Here is a 22,785-nt window from a genome sequence, read left to right on the forward strand (position 1 = left end):
ATCCATGTAGTGTTCATGAATAATTAAACATCTGTTTGCTTTCAATCAGACTTTGTACTTGGTGCGGCAGTACAATATTTATGTGGATTGCTTATTACAATAGATGAACTGGTCCTTTAAGCCAAGCTCTGAATTTATCTTAACCATACTTTTGAATTTCGAAATTATGATGGGTGATAATACTATAATACCTCTAGTGGCAAATGCCTCCTTCCCACAGAAGGAACTTGGTTTTCTCAATGGTGCTTGTCTTTCATGCCTCTTCCTGTGATAAAGCAAATGTTAGAAGTCAAGAGAATAAAGAGAAAAGGTGAGAAGTTCATGTTTCTCTTTATTAGCTATACCATTTGATGTATTAAAAGCCTATGGAAATGCACCCTGGGCCGTGTGGCTTTTTTGTAATCATGTACAAAGAAAGAAGCAACAGAAAACAAAACCAAGAAGCATATATATCAAATTAATGCCCTTATATTGCAGTCTGGAAAAACTATTTTCTCTTCTTTCCAGAAGGACAAACACACCACTTTAAAACCTCATAATGGTACAGAATTAAGAGAACTCCCCCTTATAATATCTGACCATCTCCCCTACATTTCCTTTGGTGTTAGTGTGTGTCTGGATGTGTGTGTGAAGCCCACAATAGGCTCTGTGCTCAGCAGCAGTATTTCTTAATGCATCAAAGTAACTTTGTGTGCGAATGTCATGAAAGTGTAGGGAACAAATTGAGAGCCGGAGTGTCCAAATTTGTTAACTCTGACTCCTTCCATAGATACCCTTCCCCATCCCTCTTGATATAGAGTTTTCTATTCTAACACCTTGTGAAATACTAAATAAGGCGCAAGTTTTTTAAAAAGAGCATCCAATGAGGCACCTATGTGGGAGAGCATACAAGGCAGGCAATGTGATCCTTAAGCATCAAATTTGGTGAAGGCCAGCCAGAACTCATTGCACATGAAAACCAGTGGAGCTTGGGAACATGAAGCATTGTTATTCAGCCTCGATGTCATGTTCCACATTGCCTATCTATAATGATAAAGCTGAGACTGATTCTCCTCCAGCACCCTTTAAATTATCAGTTGCACCAAGGCTTCATTTTGCTTCATTCAATTTTCACTTGCCTTCCATCCTTTCTTGTCTAATAAAGGTTAATAAAGGGAACCAACATGTTCTCACTCTAACTCACCAGCTAAAGAAACACAGTTAGAGATCAACAGTGGAGGAGGACATCGAAAAGGAATGAAAATTATTGAGCTGTTCCACAGTTTGGTTTGTGGACTAAATGAACACAAGAGAAGCCTGGGCTGATCACACTATTTTAGTGACAAGATGTATGCAGATCTGTATCACACACATTCAATCACACACCCCTCTGCATGGAGAGCAATACTGGATGAGGACTAAAAGGTATTTCAGAAAGTTCATTCCTCTTACCATCTCAATATGAACAATAGGATTATGAGAAAAGGCCATTCAGAAGGGAGGAGGATTTTTTTTTTTTTGGGAGGACTGTGCAAAAGTGCCTTGGGTACGAGTGACCTTCAAGCTCCCACAAGCAATCTTGATTTCCTGTGGCTGGCCTTATACTGAGAGAAAAGCCACTTTGGACAAGTTGCCTAGAGAAATACAATTTATGAGTCTCTTGCGGGGATTTTCTACTTCATCAAGTCCATGAACTCAGGCATCGTCAATGAGTTTCTCAACATCCTCTTCCTCTTTCTTGTGGCATTCAACACCTCCACTGATCTCCTCCTCATCATCGTCGTCCTCCTCAGCCCCATCTGTGAAGACATCCTTCTGGCCATAACTCAGAGTGGTACGTGCCAAATCCACCTCAATGGGGAAGACATCTGCATCCCTCAGCACGGCATAGGAGTCATCATAGTATTTGGAAAGGGTGGAAACAAAACGTTGGAGCTGGAATGTAATGTCTTGCACTGTGAGGGAGAAAAGGCAACAGAAGAGCCATGAGGATGGAGAACAGAACTCAGCATCCTTTTCCAGAGCATAGAATTGTCAGTGGATAAACTCTTACTAAATCTCCTGAATGGTAAGAATGAATAGTCAGGCCTATTTTAATAGTAACTCTCAAGCTACCAGAAACAACACTTATCTTGCATCTACCAATCTCCATGGATGCTGGTTAACTGAGAGTCTTCTCTCTTTCTGTGTATGAAAGATTCCAATGTTCACGAAACACCAACAGAATAGACTTTTTCATACTTAGCAATTCCCCTAAAAGCATAAAATATCTTTTCTCAAAGTTTAAAAAATCCTATACACCTATGTCCTACTCCTTTTATTTGACTTTAATCTTTTTACCTTTCCCCACTGGAAAAAACTGCAATGATATGGTAAGGTTGAATTTCAGGACTCCTTTTTGGTATCAAATCCTTCCTGCAGTGAAGACAGGCAAGTTTTCATCACACTGAAAAGTGTGGAAAACTGCACCAGTGTTGGCACGGTCCTCCTACTCTGCCATAAAACATATGGATCTTGGTTTGCCAGTTACACATCCTTGCACTGCAGTGGTGATATATATGTATTTCAATACTGGCATCTGGATAGGCTGTTTGGAACTACTAATGGAAGAATATAGTCAACTCCAGGTGAAAAGTAGAAGAAGCATACTTCTATGGAAAATATGGAAATATGTTAGTATTAGGTTATTTTTCTCTTAAGAGGTCTAACTGTGTCTCTATGTCTGTTCAAGGATATGGGAGTCTCTGTAATAGTAAAGTTTGCAAACCAATCCTTCAGACTGGGAGAAATAAAGCAGCTACACTTACCATGTTTCTGGTCTAGCAGCTCCACCTTTTCTAGGACATCCTTCCTCATCTTGGCAAAGCGTGTACGTGCTTCTTGGCGGCAACGCAAAATTAATCTGTATTCATAATTCCCAGTGCTGAGCCGATAGAGCGGTTCTCCAAGTGCCTGCCCAAGACACCACATTACTGTATCAAGCTTCCATACATTATGCAATGGTTTCTTAAATGCTTTCCCGATATGCCCTAGCAAATCCCAGTTCCTCCCACGATCATACCGCAGCACTGGTTGGCTGCTAGCCCAACATGAAAAGCTCAAAGCACTGAGGTAGCTTTTAGGGAGGAATGGGCAGAAGCCTACAACCCTGAGGGCAGAGTGGTTAAAATTCCGAGCAACAGGCTAAATCACATGGGACGCAGAAACATTGAGGTGGATGTCTATGCTTATTCCACATTCAGAAGAGTATGTGTTATTGACAGGAATTTCTACTCTCATGTGTGTACAGCACTCCTATTAAACCTATATACTTGAACGTCATGTGTGGTTTTGCACATTCTCTTGGCAGTACCCTCTATTTGGAAAGAGGAATATATGCAGTGCTAGTTATGGGGCTGGATCTCAACCTCTCACCTCAGAAAAGGTTCTTTTCCCCTACACACAAGATTGATACTTCAGATGTTCCATGTTCCTCTCTTTCTACCCATATTTCATGTGGTTTGGCTTTCAGTTCAGTTCTAAGGCAGGTCTGTGTGCAGGAGTATAGGGCCACTCTCAGAAAGAATGAACAATGAGAGAAAGTATCTCTAGATTTAAATTATTCGATTTATTATCTAACCAGCGTTTGGATCAGGGTAGAGAATGAGTAGTCTTTCAGTACTCTTAGGGTTATATATCTTCCACACCGGTCTTATGGTGATGATCAAATGTTGAAGAAAATGTATGTTCAATGAAGCTTGAATTATGTTTGTGAGATTCCACATTGAGACTGGGGTACAAGAGGTCGGAACTGTCTTTTAATCATTGTCCAAGAAGAGGACTGGCATATATCTTTCTCAAGAAAAAGGACTGGGGGGCAGGCAAGGCAAAACACACAAAAATAGAGCTTTGAAATTCCTGGCTGGCTTTTCTGGTAGCTGTAATCCAAAAAAACAACTGTTCCAAGTGCTGGTCCAATATTGCCAACCCCATTTCCTTGGAGTCAGCTGTAGAAACCTTAATTATTTATACTACAACCTTCTCAGAAGTCTAAACTTTTGTTTTCTAGCAAGTTTTTCTGAGATGTCTTTAAAATTTAAGAAAAACTGAGTCACAGATAAGGCATTTGGTAAGGCAGGGATGTCATTTTCATCAAGCCTTATGATTGCTTTCAAAGGGCCATTGAATGCGTGGATACAAAATCTGTGGATATACAGAGCCAACTATATATATTTTTGTTTTACCCCAGACTGGGAAGAATGGGAACTGCAACCCAAGAGCACTTGTGGCTCTGAGATTGGGAAAAGGTTAAAGGACATTTTAAAGTCAGATATCATACCCTCAAACCTTTTATCTAAATTCAAACACCACTATCCTGACTAAACACAACAAATTGCAGCCCTCCAGGTGTTACTGTAGCCCAACTCTCATCAGCTCTAGTTATTATCTCTAATAATGAAGAAACAAGCGTTGCAGTCCAGCATCTGGATTTGGCCCCAGGGCCTTGGTTTTGACACATGTGTTGTAAGATGTCATATTTGGAAACAACTTCCATAGGTGTGCAAGACCCTGCAGAATAATGCCAAACACTTTGGGAAGTATGGACACAGTGCAAATCACACCTACATTTTGGTGTATAGTAACAGCCAAGTCAGGTATAACTATGAGCAAACTCTACATTGCAATGGCAGTAGACAACATATTAGGGACTCAGTACTTACAATGCAGCTGTATTCCTCATCATCCATTTCCTTCACTTTGAGACAATAAGACTGAGATGGAATAAGAAATACACAATGTTACAGCATACATGGGGAAGTGTCCTAGTCACCAACAGATCTTTGATCAGATTTTGCCAGTTCAGGGTGGCTGCTTCCTCAAACCAATCAATCTATCTATCTGTAATGTAGTTTTCTATCTTTCCTATTGAAAGGGTATTTTTATTTTGTTCAGTTCCTTGCAAAACAAGTGGAAGTAGCCACAGTCATGATTTCAGAGTACACATATAATAGTTTTAAGCTTTAAATTCTTAATTCAAGTCTGAAATGCTTTCAATGCTCAATACATTCAAAACAAATACATTTGGGATTTTTTTTTACATCTAAGCAACATATAGAAAGAGAGAATGTTTGAAATTATCTTGACAAGAGACTATTTCAGACTTTAGGACTTGTAATTTTCTAAAGAAATAGTATTATTTTGTTAGGGTGAAAAAGAATAAAAGAGCATCTCACCAAATATTCAAACTTGACGTCCAAATACTTCTTGATAGTTACCCTTGTATCTGGAATGGCTTTTTTCAAGTAAGTGTTCAGGTCTGTCAACATCTGTAAGAAGAGACTGATCTTGAAAAATGAAGATTAAGTAAAACTGAGCAGGCCAGGTTTTTCAGCGTGAACTAGAAAAATAGTCTCAAGGAATTTACCAGGCCATGATGAGGACACAACATTTCTATCCCTTCCCAAAGGCGAGCTACAACATTATAAGGCCAGAACAGCTTCTGACCATGGCCAAACTTAATGTTTGCTGGCAGCAAACATAGGAAAAGAGATATGAGATAACATTGGGAGATTCTGTCTACTTCTGCCTCTGGCTTTGCTCACCATCAGCTGAGTCTCCCCATGACTTGCTCCAAGAGTTAATTGCTCCACTTGGGGAAGACAAGTTCTCTATTTCTGCTTGTCAATAAATATTGTATGATTTACCCAGAAGGGAAAAAAGATCTCTGGAAGTTTTGGGAGTTCCCACTTCTATTTCTTGTGATTTTCCACACATTTGCATCCAAATTCTTTTTTAAAAATATATATCCTAGGTCTTCCTCATTCCTCCCCACTGTGTTCTTTACCATCCTTTCACTGATGATGTACAGCCATGCATCATTTCAGAAAATGATTTTCATAAACTTCCACTAAGTATTTAAGAGTTATAGCAAAGTGCAAAAAGTGTTTTAGGAGAATTGCATTAGTTAAAAATTAGGATCACTTTGTTTTGGTGATCTTAACGACTTTCTTTCACTTGAAGGCTGAGAGGAAACGTGATAGCCAATTCAAAATATTTGAAAGAATGTCATAGGGAATAGGCAGCAAATTAGTGAAAATCATTTTCTGAAATGTTGTAAGTGACTGTATGTGACATATGAGAAATGGGAAGGAAAAGAACGGGAGAGGAGGAAAAGAATTTATGGTATTTCAAGAAAGACTGGTTGCAACTGGATAAATAGGCAGGTTGAATTTATTTTGTTGAAATTATTTACTCTTTTTACATATCTGGAGGCACCTGTATTTTAATTTCAAATTCTTTTGTACACAATGAATTTTTTTTTATTTGTCCCATCCCATAAAAATCCTTACCGGCTTGATGGTTTTGAGAAGGTGGATCCCAAACTTCTCAATACTGCGATGGGCATCTGCAAATTTTACAAATGCTTCACTAGCAGCCGGCTGAGGCTCCCGAACACCAATGACTGAGAAAACATCACCAAATGCTAGGGGAGAAAACATTATAAATATACTGTTGGGGATTGTGGGCAATATTTATTTATTTATCTGAAACATTTATATTCCACCCTTCTCACCCCAAAGGGGACTCAGGGCAGAGCACAACATACAAATGGCACATAAAATAACTATAAATATACACAAACATTAAAATTAGTCATATCTACTTTAAAATCAGCTGTTTAAAACCATACCATGCAATATCATGCAATTAATTTTCAAGGCATATTCATGACCATGAATATAGTATACCTTTTCCCCCATTGCCCTCTTTGTCACTCTGTTTTCTCCTGCTGTCTCCTGTTTGTTAAACTGATACTTCTCAGGGACGCATCTCTTTTTGTTGGAAATAGCAACATTCCAAGCCTTCACTATTTGTTTGTTAATGTATATAGTTGCTCACCTGCATTGTTTGTACATGTTGATTTGCCAGTTTGACTGACTTATGTGGTGTGGGAGGGTCTACAGACATGTGATTGTACTAAGCATGTTCAGACTCAAGACTCCATTTTGTTATCAGTTTCCTTTATATTTCAGTGGAGGTGGAAGCAGTATGCTTTTGGACTTCAATGGAAACAGTCTGCATTTTGGACTTATGCAAGAACAGTTTAATATATGTTTGCTTTGAAAAGCAGTGAGTATAATTATGCAGTTTGGAGTTTCATAAGATGTATACTTAAAGACTTTGGACTATTGAGTAAGAATGATGCCCTGTGTTCTCAACACACAGAAACTACATCCTATCTATAAATGTGCCTGTATGCTGAATCAATACAAGATGTTTGTGAGTTTTTTAAAGAATAGTTTGTTTCTGTCTCTGACTGCATATTTTAAACTTAGAGGTTTCAAGGGAGAGTATATGTTTTGGGCAACTGCAAGTTCAACATCAACTTCAAAGAAACGTTTCTAAAACTCTGCTAGCCAAATATATGTTTTTTGTGCAGTGGCATGTCTTTGTCCCTGGTAATTCAAAGACATGGTTTATCAGTTTAACAGATGAGTTACATGTGTGCTATTACATGAATGCTTGTGAACATCACCTTTTAAAAGGGTTGACTTCTAACAAGGTAATGCCTTTTCTTGACTAGTGGTTTTCAAAAGGTGATCTCCAGATGTTCATGGAGATTCACATTTGCCAAAAAGATATGACATCATTTTTCCTTTTAAAAAAAGTTATGAATGCCATTTTCCCAAAACTTTTTATTCAAAGTTTCTAGCCAAATCTTCCATTTCGTTCTTCTCCTGTGAGCATGGAAAGAGACAAGATGTCTCCAGAGAGATAGATAGATAGCTAAGTGTTAACTTTCCTATATAGAAATGTAGATCCTTCTATAAAGGCTGTTGTAACTTTTAAAGCTGGACACTGTTCCTAAATTGCTGAAGACCATTTGCTCTATTGCTAGCTCAAGTAGCTTCATGAAGTAATCTTGAACCATGCAGTCTTCTGGAGTGTTTACCTCTATGAGTCTGGGATAGTTCAAAGAAAGCTCTGAGGAGATGCTTTGTGTGTTCTGTCATACCTAGATCGAAGCAAAGAAAAGGAACAATGGTCATCCAGTAAGGACACACTATATCAGAGATTCTGTAGTTTCTACATTTACTGCCTGAGCACAAAACAACAAGACGAATGGCCCTCTGGAACTAGACAAGAGAATAATGTTGGCTGATATTGCACAGCCACTTTTTGAGAAACTGGAGACAATTTTGTAATTCACTTCGAAGATTTAAAAAGTGAGAAAAGGAAGTTACAAACCTGGTTATGAGTTTAACTATTTTAAATTTTGGTGAATTTTATATTCAGCTTTTCTACAAAGTAATCCCTCCCACTTTGAGAACCAGCTTGCTATAGTGGGTTGAGTGCTGGACTAAGAATCTGGAGACCAGAGTTTGAACCTCTGTTTAGCTAATGCATGTGGAAGGGATGAAGCTGGGCTGGCTGAATTATGGGAGGTCAAAGGTGAACAGGGACTGTGTACAATTTCTCAATAAATAACCACCAGTGTGAGTCCTGAAAGGCAAAATAAATTCTCCTGGCTGCAGGCAGGAAATAATACATTTACCTTTGTACAGTTCAGCAGTTCTTTCCAACTCTTCCAGTCTTTTCACCAGGCCATCTGCAGAGAGTTTATAAAATTACAAGGACTGGTTAATATTGATTTGCTAATTCCATGTTATGCCCCAAGAGAGCAAATTGGAATGGACAATGAAACTTCACAGAATTATACTTGTTAGGGTTTCCATTGTCAAAGTTCTTGTACATCCTAGACATACACAATACACCTCATCCTGAACCTGCATAACATGGAAATAATTCTTCAAGATTTGGCAATAAGGACAATTCACATTCAGATAAGAGCTGACAGGCAAGAATCATCAGCCATGCATGAATAGAACGTGACATCTCCAAATCAGAGATTTAAAAAGTTCCAGAGCAAATCAAAATGTAACCCAGATCAGCATTTTCCAGAAACAAAAAGCAGGAGCCAAAAAGGTACAGCATACTAAAGAATCTGCAGAACAGACAGTTCCAGTAACAAATAACCTAGCTTTGTTACTTTTTTGTGTATAAAGGTATAATGAAGTGCTTTTAAAAACATAATGTAAGAAGCAGTGATAAATTTACTTCATTGATATAATGAACAGCACTTTCAAAGCAATTCTAAATGTTACATTGAAAGGCAAATTAAAATTATTTTCTAGGCATTTTGGCCAGGGCTTTGGAGTCATAGCTGTGGAATCTGAGTTGGCGTAGAAATGTTCTGACTCCAACATTGGCTTCAAAACAACAAACTTATATTAAATGCCTAGTTAGTTACTTTCACAAGAATTTCAGAAAGATTTTTTATACAGAAATGTCAATTAGTTAAATATATTTAATGTTCTATCCATCTAAGTAGCCTGATGTGGTAGTGATGAAATGCTTTGTACTACCATTTTCTAAAGTAAAATAAATATTACTAATTAATATAAATTTACAATTTAGTCAGAGTCAAGACAGCATGAAAACAGAAGAGATGGAGTTTTGGAATACTGACTCCTGAGCCCTGGTTTTGGTAAGAATGTTTCCAGTGTTAAAATACTTATTTAGTAATAATAAAGGGTTTCTTTAAAAAAAAAAAGTAACAAGAGTAACAAGCAATGCAATTAGCTCATTTCCCAACATTATATTGGCAACAGATCATCCCTCAAAGACTGTAACAAGTAATAGCAACTAACTGCTTTTTTTTTTTTTTAAGATATGTAACATTAGGCTCTGGTACCATAGTCAGACTGTCAGGATATTTAGTAGCATTCGTGCATATATGACACTTTATTTTATTCTATGTTTCTGTTTGTATAGGTGTTGAACAGGTTGTGCTCTGGCACCATGAGATGCAGAGCTAACCTTAAGAAATAGGGCTACAAAGTGGTGTCCACAACATGCGAGTGTGGAGAAAAGAAAAGCACACACCACCTACTACAATGCAATCTGATCCCTGCCACATGCACAATGGAGGACCTTCTCACAACGATACCAGAGGCACTCCAAGTAGCTAGCTTCTGGTCAAAGGACATTTAGCATAATGTCAAGTTTTAAAACTTAGTTTGTGTTTTTAAATACATGTTAACGGTACCCTCAACTCACTTCTGACATGATAAATAAATTTGCATAGTATTTACAAATTCAAACAATCCTTAACATTGGGTAAGAAAAGAGACAGCCCTTATCAGCAAGTCTGTATTTGGCATGATAATTATCTGCATGCCACAGAAGATGACCTAAAGATGAGAAACAGCAGCCTACCTGAGCATCATCTGGACAAGGCAAGATCTGAGCAGAGATCAGGAAGCCAAGCCTTGTGAGAAGTGATTTAGGGAGTTGAGTATATTTAGTTTGGCAAAGACAAGCTTGAAAGGATACATGAGAGCCATGTTTAAATGTTTGAAAGTGTGCCATGTACAAGCTTGTTTTCCGCTGCTCTAGAGAATTGTTTTCATCTAAACATTAGGAATAACTTCTTGATGGTAACAGCTGCCCAATGGTGGAATATGCTGCCTTGGAGTGTGGTGGAGTCTCCTTCTCTTGAGGTTTTAAAGTAGACGTTTGATAGTCATCTGTCAGGAATGTTTTGTGTGTTCCTGCATGGCAAAATGGGGTTGGACTGGATAGCCCTTGTGGTTGCTTTCAACTCTGTGCTTCGATAGCTTGTTCCATGGCTTCCAAATAATCCATAAGCTCATTCCTTAACTACTACACTATAAAAACTCTTGCTTCCCAGGAATTATTGATCATATATAGGCTATATTCAAGGCCAATTTCAAAAGTATGCATGCTTTGTACATGTATGGAAATACAGACACAAGCTTTCTCCTTACTAGGTAAAGTCACTACACAGAAAAGTCAAATTCAGTATCTCCTCTGGGATGCAGCTTACCATTACAGAGGATGGCTCGACTCAGCCCCAGAGCATCCGCTGTCCCTGAGCTCATGTTCTCCACCAGACGGTGCTTCACTTTCTTTAGAACTGTATTCCAGGAAAGAGATACACAATCCATGAACAGGATCATATCTCTTACACTTTATCTGGTTAGAACAAACTTACAAGGGTTTACTTAAAGAAAATGTCTTGGGAGAGTCAGTGTTACTTGAATTACATCAATGTCATGAGAGATAGTAAGTATGACAGATACCAATATCCAGGGTCTTTCCCTGCTTTGGATCGGCTTGAAGTTTGTTGTAGTGAATCGTCACTTCCGTCTAGAACAACAAAAAATGAAGTTGCTGTTTTGCATTTGAAGAGAAGGTATAATCCACTGCCACTGAACAGCAGCAATGGATTTGTATTCCTGTAACCGTCACCTGTTACTCACCTTCACCATCTGTATCATTTTAGCCACTTCGACTTTGGTTTTTCCTTTCACTGATTTTCCATTTACACCCGTGACTTCATCTCCTGCTGCCAACGTTCCATCTAGAGCTGCAGGAGTGTTATCAAATACCTAAGGTGAAAAGTGAAGGCATGAAAATGCCAAAGAAAGGAATGAGGAACCAGAACAGCAACATGCTCTCGCTTGTTTTCTTATCACTTACTTGGCACACATTATTTACAGGAAACTTTAGAAGTGTCATGGATAATACATTCAGAAATTCTTACATTTGTGTATCTCTGCAAAAATACCATTTTCAGCCTTTCTTCAATCATAAAAATCCCATCCTTTCAGGAAGAATCTATGTGGTATGGTACTTTCCAAGACTGAAAATTCCTACTGGAGATCAATAATAAATGGGCTGAACTATTTAGGTCAGTTGGCTTGATGGAAGCAGACTTCCCAAGACAATTGCACTGAAAATGCTATAGAGTGACCCTGGCGAATGATTTGAACTCTGTTGGGCAAACAGCTTCTGTTTGTGAATGACAGAGCCTAGCTTTAACACAGTGTTTTCGGAACCCCATCTGTTGATGTGTTTGCCAGGTCACTGGCAATAATAAATCATTGTTTTCTAGATTCTCTATCACACTATTTAGGCATGGAAAAAATATTGGTGTTACTTCTATCTTCCATCTAATACCTCGTTGCTGAAGAATGTTAAATACATTCACAACTATCTCTGTATCCTGCTATTTCTTCCCACTCAGCATCCATGACAGGATTGATTTCAGCTTTCAGGATTATTCACAGCTTTCTATTATCCTTCTCTACCAGACTTGGGGCAAAGCGGAATTAACTAGACTGGAAGTGGATACATGAAGTAAACTCATTTGACTTGCAAGTCAAGTTGTCCATGACAGAGAATAACTGGTGGTGCATGAGGATAATTAGGATACTGGGCCCAGAATTCCTATGGGAAAAAACATATTGAGTGGTCACTACCAATGAAGAAAATGTGCAGGAGAGTCATTTTTTTTCTCCCACAGCTCTTTGCAAAGCAACTCCAGGGGGGTCCAAAAATCACAGGAATTGAGAGTGTTCCTACAAAACTATGAATTGCTCTGTGCTGAAAACATATAGACCTTCGCTTCCAAAAGATAAAACACTCATCTGCTGTGAACACTAACCTGAACAATATAGAGACAGGGACAGTACTGAGCTCCTCCTCCAATGCTGATCCCTATTAGATTTTGAGCATCCTTCTTCAAAGTCACTGTCCCAGGAACAGTAGGGATTCCCCTAGAACAAAGCAGAGGCACACAAGCATAAAGGCTTCCACCAACAACTAGCTGTCTATGCCATTTCTATCAAAGCTACAGAAGTCCCAAGAAATCTGATCTGCATTTTCTCTACTTAGGTTTCTACCTACTGCTCAAGACAACATTCCTTGGTCATCTCCCTTTTTGTTTATGCAGATTTAAATACAATTTTGGAGAATATCAGCTACAGGCATCAAAAGCAAATGATCACATCTGTTTTACATTCTGTTCAGTTCTAAAATATATAATTCTAGAGATGGGGCCAAATTCAGTCACCTTGTCATTTTACGTGGCCCTCCAGGCGACGCACTACAACTCCTGTATTCCTCATCATTAGACATCACAACTGGAGCTGATGGTAGTTGTGATACAGTAACATCTGGAAAATTACAGTCTGTTCTGTTTAGTCATGAGAGTGGGGATTGAATTTAGATGCAAGGCTTGTGAGAATAATGTCGCCCTTTAACCTTTCTCCAACACCCTATCAGCAAAGTATCACCTGGTGGCCAATACTGCCAGTAGAATTTAACAAAACAGCACAATTTGAATAAATACTAACTACTTATAGAAACCATGGGAAATAAAAATAAAGCACTCACAGCTTATCCTCCTCTATGTCCTCTAAGTCTGAAAACATTTTTCCAAGTTACTTGTGATGATTCCTGGAGATTTTGGTTTCCCCAAGTTACCTAGGAAGGAGAAAAGACCCATACCCACATGAATACCAATCTTTTTTCTTCTGCTGCTCTCTTTTTAATAGGAAGCTGGTTCAATTCTCATTTGCTATTGAAGGAGAAAGATGGCGCAAAAAAGAGCAATTCATTTTGCTGTTCAAAGATCTATCAAATGTTGGATAAAGCATTAAAAATCTGTCAAAGCAATATCAGGTGTGATTTGCTATCTCCAAGCTTAAAAGCAGCTCTGAAGTACATAATGCTCATAGTAGGTTTCATATCATGCAACTCCATAAACAGCAATTGTCTATCCATCATGTAATAACGGTACCATTTCTGACAGACTGATATTCCCACATTCTTCATAGAACATCTAATACATTGTAACAAAACAGAGAAGTTTCTCAGTGGTATTTATGGTAATTATATTTCTTTTTTCTTCTTAGGCAATCCCTCCGAGTATGATGGATTTACAAGTGTAGTGCCTTGGCGATGGATTCGTAGGTGATGTGGAGCCCTATTCTTGACCTGCATGTTCTTCTGCAGTGAGGACATCTGTTTCCAGATGGTAGGCGGTCCCGGTCAGGGTTGGCTTGACGTGCCTTCCTCTTGGCACATTTCTCCCTTTCGCTCTCCATCAGGTGCCTCTTCAAATTCTGCGGCACTGCTGGCCACAGCTGACCCCCCAGTTAGAACGCTCAAGAAACTGGGCTTCCCAGTTTTTGGTTTCTATGCCACAGTTTTTAAGGTTAGCTTTAAGTCCATCTTTAAATCTCTTTCTGTCCACCAACATCCTGTTTTTTGTTCTAGTATAGTAACTTGGCCAGTCCAGCAGAGTTGATGGCGTAGAACAGGGGTCCTCAAACTTTTTAAACAGAGGGCCAGGTCACAGTCCCTCAAACTGTTGGAGGGCCGGATTATAATTTGAAAAAAACATGAATTCCTATGCACACTGCATATATCGTATTTGTAGTGCAAAAAAATACTTTAAAACAATGCAATAATTAAAATGAAGAACAATTTTAACAAATGTAAACTTATTAGTATTTCAATGGGAAGTGTGGGCCTGCTTTTGGCTGATGAGACAGGATTATTGTTGTTGTGTGCTTTCAAGTCATTTCAGACTTAGGTTGACCCTGAGCGAGGGCTGGTTAAATTACCTTGGAAGGCCGTATCTGGCCCTCGGGCCTTAGTTTGAGGACCCCTGGCATAGAAGCATAGCTTCAATGCTGGCTGTCTTTGCCTCTTCTTTAAGGCTTGTTCTTCCTGAGACTGTGGAAGAGGCCCCTTGTGATTTTTTTCTATGGGTTTTTTTTAAAATCCTGTGTTTATGTGAACCGTCCAAGGACCCTACAAGATTGGAAGACTAACATCCAGGAAGAAATTGCAAACATAATGCCTGCTATGCTGGCAAGAGTCATGACAAACGCCAGAAATCGGTTTGCTCAGTGTATGGAGAATGGGGGACGTCACCTACCTAATTTGATCTTCAAAACTACATAAAACAAAACTTTAGGTATGCACCTACATTATAAAAAAAAACTGATTCATACAATGGGTTTTATTAAGTTTTTTTTAAAGGAAGTTACGCTGCCTCACCCTGTACTGCAGTTCAAAGCAGATAATGTGGGATTTTATTCTGCTGTGTGGAAGGGGCCTGACTCATACATCTCTCATTCATAAGTCAAATTCAGCTCATGGTGTTCCTATGAATGACAGTTAATAATAAAGTAGAAAGCAGTAGGAAAAGGGAAAGCACTACAGATGGATGGACGCAATGAAGGAAGCCATGGCCCCAAGTCTAGAAGACCTGAGCTGGGCTACTGATGACTTGGGAGATCTCATGTTGATTAGGTAAAAAGGTTGTCCCCTGACATTAAGTCCAGTCATGTCTGACTCATGTCCATTTCTAAGCCGAAGAGCCGGCATTGTCCATAGACACCTCCAAGGTCATGTGGCCAGCATGACTGCATGGAGCGCCATTCAACTAATCGACTCACATTGATTAGTTGAAGTGAAATTAATGCCAGTTTACAATAATAGGGTTGAGCACAGCAAGAGAAGACAAATAGTGCATTACAGTGGTATGGACCTGAGCAGGGCTGCTGTGTAAATAAGGTGACTTGGGGGGGGGGAGGTTTAGGGGTTCAACCCACCCCCCTGAAATTTTTCAGGTTAAAAAACAACAACTATTTTTTGGCTATTTTTGGCCTTACTAACCTTGCATATCTTTTATGGAGCAATAAGGGTCTTTGGACTGTATTAAAAATGTTGTTGTGTTATTATTTATTTATTTATTTATTTACTTAACTTGTATACCGCAGTTTCTCAGCCCAACAGGCGACTCAACGCGGTTTACAAGGATAAAAAACAATCAACGATATACAATTTAAAACCATAAAAGCATAATATACAATATTGACACAACAATAGACAACACAATGCATCTCATAATGCATCTCGTGATCCAATCCGTCGTCCAAATTTCCATTCCTGTAATCATCACATTCATTGCACTGTTTAACCGAATGCCCGTTCAAACATCCAAGTTTTTAATCTTCTTCGGAACACCATTAGTGAGGGGGCTGATCTTACCTCCATAGGAAGGGCGTTCCACAGCCGGGGGGCCACCACAGAAAAGGCCCTGTCTCTCGTCCCCGCCAGCCGCACCTGTGAAGCAGGCGGGATAGAGAGCAGGGCCTCCCCAGAAGATCTTAGGGTCCTGGCGGGCTGATAGGCAGGGATACGTTCGAATAGGTTATCGAACTACTCTTCATGATTGGCCAAAAATAGTTTCAAACCCCACCCCCCACCCCCATAAATATTTTTCTGGCTACGGCCCTGGGAGTCACCATTCATGAACTGAAGCAGATGCAGTTAACAACGTAGGCCCCTTCCACACTGCCACCTCAAATCCAAATTATCTGCTTTGAACTGGATTATATGGCAGGGTAGACTCATATAATCCAGTTCAAAGCAGATTATATGGCAGTGTAGAAGAAGAAGGGAGCCATAGAAGGGCCCTCTAAGTATAGTTTATAGGGCAGGCCTGGGCCAATTTGGGCCCTCCCTCCAGGTGTTTTGGACTTCAACTCCCACAATTCCCCTGAGAGGGGAAAAGAAAGGGCCTGAGGCTGTTAGGAATTGTGGGAGTTGAAGTCCAAAACACCTGGAGGGAGGTCCCAAGTTGGCCCAGGCCTGTTATAGGGCCACAATTCCTTACTTATAAGCCTAGTCCTCCAAGTAAAGGAGGAAGCACCACGAGGAAACCCAACTCTCAACCTCCCCACTGAGTTCCCTCCCTCTCTGTCTCAAAATAAGGAGCGAGGGGCTTGCCTTCTCCCTCACCGGAAACGTCCGGCTCGAGCCTCCTCCGCATCCGCTTCCACCTGTCCGTTCTTCCACCTGTGCAAGTCGGTGACCCCGCCCCCGGCCTCTTACGTCACCGCCCGGGAGGCTCCGCCCACCCTCCGCGCGCCGAGCTGTCAAAGAAGTGGCATGGCCGCAAGGAAGGAGAGGAAAGGAACCCGCGTTAACCATCTCTCGCGATACTAACACTCGGACGGCGTGATCTAAAAAAAAAAGGGGGGGGGGAGATGGAGAAAGGAGCGAGTGGCAGTTCGGTTGCCGCGGCAACGGGAATAGAACGCGTGACGTCATAAGGGCCACAACAGGAAAGTGAGGGAAGGCACAGAAGGGATGTTTTATACTAGCTGTTCCCTGCCACACATTGCTGTGGCCCAGTCTATGTATATGTGTTTTGTGTGTGTATATATGCATAGATTTTGTATATATATAATTATTTATATGTGTATCTATGTGTGTTTGTGTATATATGTGGTTTTGTGCATGTGTTGAAATGTATTTTTCATTTTTTGGCTTTTAAAGTTTCTTCTGCTGTGTTTTTCAGTGTTTTTTATGAATGATGGTCACTCGGTGGCCTAATAGCGGCATTGTGCCCAAATCTGGGGTCAATCCGTCCAGTGGCTTTTGAGTTATGTTAATCCCACAAACGAACATTATATTTTTATTAATATAGACAATGCTTCAATGATTCTACACTTCAGATGCACTTAAATATCTTCAAGGCATCAAATGCCACATGATCTTGGAAGCTAAGCAAGACTCAGACCTGGTTAGTTGTGTATTGAGGCCTTGGCCTTTGTAAGCCGCATCGAGTCCTTCGGGAGATGCTAGCGGGGTACAAATAAAGTTTAATAATAATAATAATAATAAAAAGTTGGGTGGGAAGTGGCCTCCAAACAAAACAAATACATGAGAAAAAGATAGATAGATACTATCCATCCATCATGCCCTTGGTCAGCCCCTCTTCCTTTTTCCTTTCATTTCCACCAGCATCATCATCTTCTCTAAGCTTTCCTATCTTCTAGTGATGTGGCCAAAGTACTTCATCTTTGCCTCTAATATCCTTCCCTCCAGTAAGCAGTTGAGCATTATTTCCTAGTGTATGGGCTGGTTGGATCTTCTTGCGGTCCAAGGCACTCTCAGAATTTTCCTCCAACACCACAGTTCAAAAGCGTCTATCTTCCTTCGCTCAGCCTTCCTTATGGTCCAGCTCTCACCTCCATAGGTTACTACAGGGAATACCATTGCTTTAACTATGCGGATCTTTGTTGCCAGTGTGATGTCTCTGCTCTTAACTATCTTATTGAGATTGGTCATTGCTCTCCACCCAAGAAGGAAATGTCTTCTGATTTCCTGGCTGCGGTCTGTGTCTGCAGTAATATTTGCACCTAGAAATACAAAGTCTGTCACTGCCTCCACATTTTCTCCCTCTATTTGCCAGTTATCAATCAGTTAGGTTGCCATAATCTTGGTTTTGTTGATGTTTAACTGCAACCCAGCTTTTGCACTTTCTTCTTTCACCTTGGTTAGAAGGCACCTCAGCTTCTCCTCACTTTCAGCCACCAAAGTGGTATCATCTGCCCATTAAAAAAAAAAACTGCTGGGAGCATCTAGATCATATGTGTCGAACTCAAGGACCACGGGTCAGAAATGGTGTTCCATGCCATTTTATGTGGCCCTCCAGATGTTGGACTACAACTCCTATATTCCTCATCATTAGACATGATGACTGCAGCTAATGGGAGTTGTGATACAATAACACCTGGAAGGCTGCGGTGTTATTGTATCACCCCAGGAGAGTGGGGTTTGGGTTCAGACATAAGGTTTGTGGATATGATGTCTGATTTCAAAATGTCATTTTGCCTTTCCTCAACCTCAAAGCCACAGGTGCTTTTTTAAAATTATTATTAGTAAACTTTATTTGTACCCCGCTAGCATCTCCCGAAGGATTCGATGCGGCTTACACAGGCCGAGGCCTCAACACACAACACAACAATACAATGTAAGCAAATCAAACAATTAAAAACAGAATAAAGCAAAATAAACAACAGGCACAATACAGTAAACACAATAAAACTGGGCCGGGCCAGAGCAATGGGTACAAGATTAAAAGTGCTGATGTGACAGGAGGTGTATATAGGGCTTCCAGGGCAAGTGCGATGTGCGATGTGCAGCAATCATTGGTTCTGATAAAGTGCTTATGGGACTTGGTGGTGGAGATTTCCTAATCTGGGAAGGCGCATTGGAAAAGCCAGGTCTTCAAGTTCTTTCTGAAGGCAGCCAATGTAGGGGCCTGTCTAAGGTCTTTGGGGAGGGTGTTCCACAGTCGGGGGGCCACCACGGAAAAGGCCCTGTTCCGCGTCCCCACCAAGCGCGCTTGCGACGCCAGTGAGATCACGAGCAGCGCCTCTCCAGATGACCGAAGAGAACGTGTGGGTTCGTAGATGGAGATGCGGTCACGCAGGTAGGCTGGTCCCAAACCGTTCAGGGCTTTGTAGGTAAGCACCTGCACCTTGAATTGGGCTCGGAAAATAAATGGCAGCCAGTGGAGCTCCTTAAACAGGAGGGTTGACCTCTCTCTGTAAAGGGCCCCAGTTAGCATCCTGGCTGCTGATCGTTGGACCAGTTGGAGCTTCCGAGCCATCTTCAAGGGCAGCCCCATGTAGAGCGCATTGCAGTAATCCAATCTGGAGGTGACCAAGGCATGGACCACTCCGGCCAGATCCACCTTCGCGAGGTACGGTCGCAGTTGGCGCACGAGTCTCAGTTGTGCGAAAGCCCTCCCAGACACCGCCGATGCCTGAGCCTCAAGCGTAAGCATTGAATCCAAGAGGACTCCCAAACTGCGGACCTGTGACTTCAGGGGGAGTGTAACCCCGTCCAACACAGGTTGCCACCCTATACCCCGGTCAGGTTTACGATCGACCAGAAGGACCTCTGTCTTGTCGGGATTGATCTTCAGCTTGTTCCTCCTCATCCAGATAGACACAGCGGCCAGGCACTCGTCCAGCACCCGAGAGGCCTCCTTGGAATTAGGTGGAAAGGAGTAGTAGAGCTGTGTGTCATCTGCATAGAGGTGGCACCTAGCTCCAAAACTCCGGATGACCTCTCCCAGCGGTTTCATGTAGATGTTAAAGAGCATGGGAGACAGAATAGAGCCTTGCAGGACCCCACAGGTCAAAGGCCAGGGGGCCGAGCAGGCGTCTCCCAGCTTCACCATCTGGGATCGACCCTCCAGGAAGGATTGGAGCCACGACAAAACCGTGCCCCCAAGACCCATCCCAGAGAGTCGTCCCAGAAGGATACCATGATCGATGGTATCGAAAGCTGTTGAGATGTCCAAGAGAACCAACAGAGTCACACTCCCCCTGTCCAGCTCTCTACGGAGGTCATCCACCAAGGCGACCAAGGCTGTCTCGGTGCCGTGACCAGGCCTGAAACCAGACTGTGACTGATCTAGGTAGTTGATGTCATCTAAAAAGCCCTGGAGCTGGGAGGCAACCACCCGCTCCAACACCTTACCCAAGAAAGGGAGGTTGGAGATCGGTCTGAAATTGTTCAGCACCGTGGAGTCAAGGGAAGCCTTTTTAAGGAGTGGACGAACCACAGCTTGTTTCAGGAGAGATGGAAAAGACCCCTGCTCCAATGATGCATTAATGATCAACCCAAACCAATCAACCAAACCCTCCCTGGCCGATTTAATTAGCCAGGACGGGCAAGGGTCCAGAGCCGAAGTGGTTGCCCTCACAGCCCCAAGGACCTCCTCCACAGTCTCAGGAGGAACAAGCCTAAAAGAATCCCACAAAGTTGGACAAGCAGATGCCTCAATCACCTCCTCTGGCACTGCGGTGAAATTGGAGTCGAGCTCAAGGCGTATCTGAGCAACTTTGCCTGCAAAATGGTGTGCGAAATCGCTACACCGAGTTTCCGGGTTGTCAAAAACCTCCTCCACCACAGGTGGCTGAAGGAGCTCCCCAACGACCCGGAACAACTCCGAAGATCTATTTGCTGCAGACGCTATACGGGTAGTCGTATAGGACTCCTTGGCTACCCGTATAGCCACAGTATACGCCCTAAGAGAGGCTGTAGCCCGTGCTCGATCAGGCACGTCCCGAGATCTCCTCCAAGTGCGCTCTAGCCCCCTCCTCGCATGCTTCATCACAGCCAGCTCCCCCGTGAACCAGGGAGACGGCTTGTCATGACGCAATGTGATGGGGCGTTCGGGAGCGATCGTATCTATCGCCCTGGTCATTTCCCTATTGTAGAGATTGACCAAGACGTCGACAGGATCGCCAGGCTCCATGGCAGAAAGAACCCCAAGATTCCTCAGGAAACCATCCGGATCCATCAGTCTCCTGGGGCGGACCATCTTAATTTGTCCTCCACCCCTGCGGAGGTTAAGGGTCGCAGAAAGTCTAAAACTGATCAGATAGTGATCAGACCATGACACAGGAAGGATGTTTTGTTCTTCCACTCTGATCATTCCACTATCCGCCACAAAAACTAGGTCGAGTGTGTGTCCAGCCTGATGGGTAAGGCCAGATATAATTTGTGATAGCCCCATGGTCGTCATGGCGGCCATGAAATCTTGAGCTGCACCAGTCAAGGAGGTCTCAGCATGAATATTAAAGTCTCCCAGCACAACCAGGCGCTGGGAGACCAAGGCCGAATTGGAGACCACCTCTGCTAGCTCAGACAGGGAATCTACTGGGTCGCGGGGTGGGCGGTACACCAGCAGAAACCCCACGCTATCACGGTTCCCCACCCTCAGGTGGACACACTCAAACCCAGATGCTTGCAGAACAGAGCATCTGACCACGGCGATGGATTGCCGATAGACAACTGCGACTCCTCCTCCCCGCCCCCCCAGCCTGGCCTGCTGATGCACTCCGAAGCCCGGTGGGCACAGCTGAGTGAGATTTACTCCCCCCAGCTCGTCCAACCAGGTCTCGGTAATGCAAGCCAGATCCGCCCCCCCCCCCCATCCAGGATCAAGTCCTGAATGGCAGCAGTCTTACCATTGACGGATCTGGCATTAATCAGCAGGATCTTAAGACCAAGGGGACTGCCATGGGGCCTACCATTTCCTACCTTCTCCAGGGTCGCAAGAACTCTGTTGCGCTTCTCCCTTGGGTTGCCATTCCCATCATCCCCAGTCTGCATGGTGGAAGCGATGGGAGTTATTGTTCAGTAACACCTGAGGTCTCAGACTGGGTAAAAACTAAAGAACACTGAACACTATGTAAAAACATTATAATTGGCTCTCTCCATGGATTGATTCAAGGGCCACATCAAGGTTGATGTGGCCCTCAATAAAAATAAGTTTGATACCCTTGATCTAGATCAGGCATGGGCAAACTTGCGCCCTCCAGGTGTTTTGGATTTCAGCTCCCACAATTCCTAACAGCCTACCAGCTATTAGGAATTGTGGGAGTTGAAATCCAAAACACCTGGAGGGCCCAAGTTTGCCCACACCTGATCTATAAGAATAATTCCCTTTCTTTTTGACATAAAAAGGCAATTAAGAGCCATTAAGAACAGTCTTTGGTGCTTGTATGTCTTTAAGTTAATATAGCAGCCTTACAGGTTATATAATTCTTGTGATTCTCCCATTATCAAATTGAAACCAACTGAATTTTTCTGCATTACTGAAGATTTCACTCCAAATGTATGCAGAACCATTAGTGTAGTGAAATGTAGTGTTTTAGAGTATAAAAATATTATTAGGTGTTTATCTCTGGTAAATCGTTTGAGCACTGAAAAGACAGCTTTGGTCTTTCAAATCAGGAAAGGACATTTATCACATCGTGTGCCATTTCCCCCCAGCCAGCCAATGTTATGTCTCTAAAGAAACCAAGACTCTTCTGACCTGACTTTTGACATAAAGAAAAGAGCAGCTCTTTTATCTGGCAATGTGTCTGTGCCGAACATGGCTTTGTCAACGATGGCTTCTGTTTCCAGCGGCACATACGGTTTTATGTTCACAGTGAAATGCCATGAATGGGGCGCGTTGATCAAAGCATTGGAAGGTGAAGCCACCCATGTTGAGTGGACAGAATGACGTACTTAGGAAAGAGTTTGAGGCACATAAGACAAGTAGTTTATTCTTCCAAGAAACTG

General features: G+C 42.0%; 1 protein-coding gene across 2 annotated transcripts; it reads right to left on the minus strand.

Moving 5' to 3' along the window:
- Positions 1–311: 311 nt before the first annotated feature.
- PICK1 (protein interacting with PRKCA 1) lies at positions 312–16,814 on the minus strand. Of its 2 annotated transcripts, none has more exons than XM_060777028.2 (13): positions 16,648–16,814; positions 13,225–13,314; positions 12,494–12,605; positions 11,307–11,435; positions 11,127–11,193; positions 10,871–10,960; positions 8,516–8,569; positions 7,913–7,975; positions 6,309–6,442; positions 5,193–5,285; positions 4,680–4,730; positions 2,787–2,931; positions 312–1,934 (listed from the first exon to the last, which is right to left on the minus strand). In XM_060777028.2, the coding sequence occupies exons 2-13, from the start codon at positions 13,260–13,262 to the stop codon at positions 1,675–1,677; spliced, it is 1,236 nt and encodes a 411-aa protein (XP_060633011.1). In that variant the 5' UTR covers positions 13,263–13,314; positions 16,648–16,814; the 3' UTR covers positions 312–1,674. The 2 variants fall into 2 exon arrangements, with proteins under 2 accessions (XP_060633011.1, XP_060633010.1); XM_060777027.2 differs by having other exon boundaries at positions 16,636–16,813.
- Positions 16,815–22,785: the final 5,971 nt, after the last annotated feature.

The sequence above is a fragment of the Anolis sagrei genome, chromosome 5, assembly GCF_037176765.1.
Source record: "Anolis sagrei isolate rAnoSag1 chromosome 5, rAnoSag1.mat, whole genome shotgun sequence".
NCBI classification, from domain to species: Eukaryota; Metazoa; Chordata; class Lepidosauria; order Squamata; family Dactyloidae; genus Anolis; species Anolis sagrei.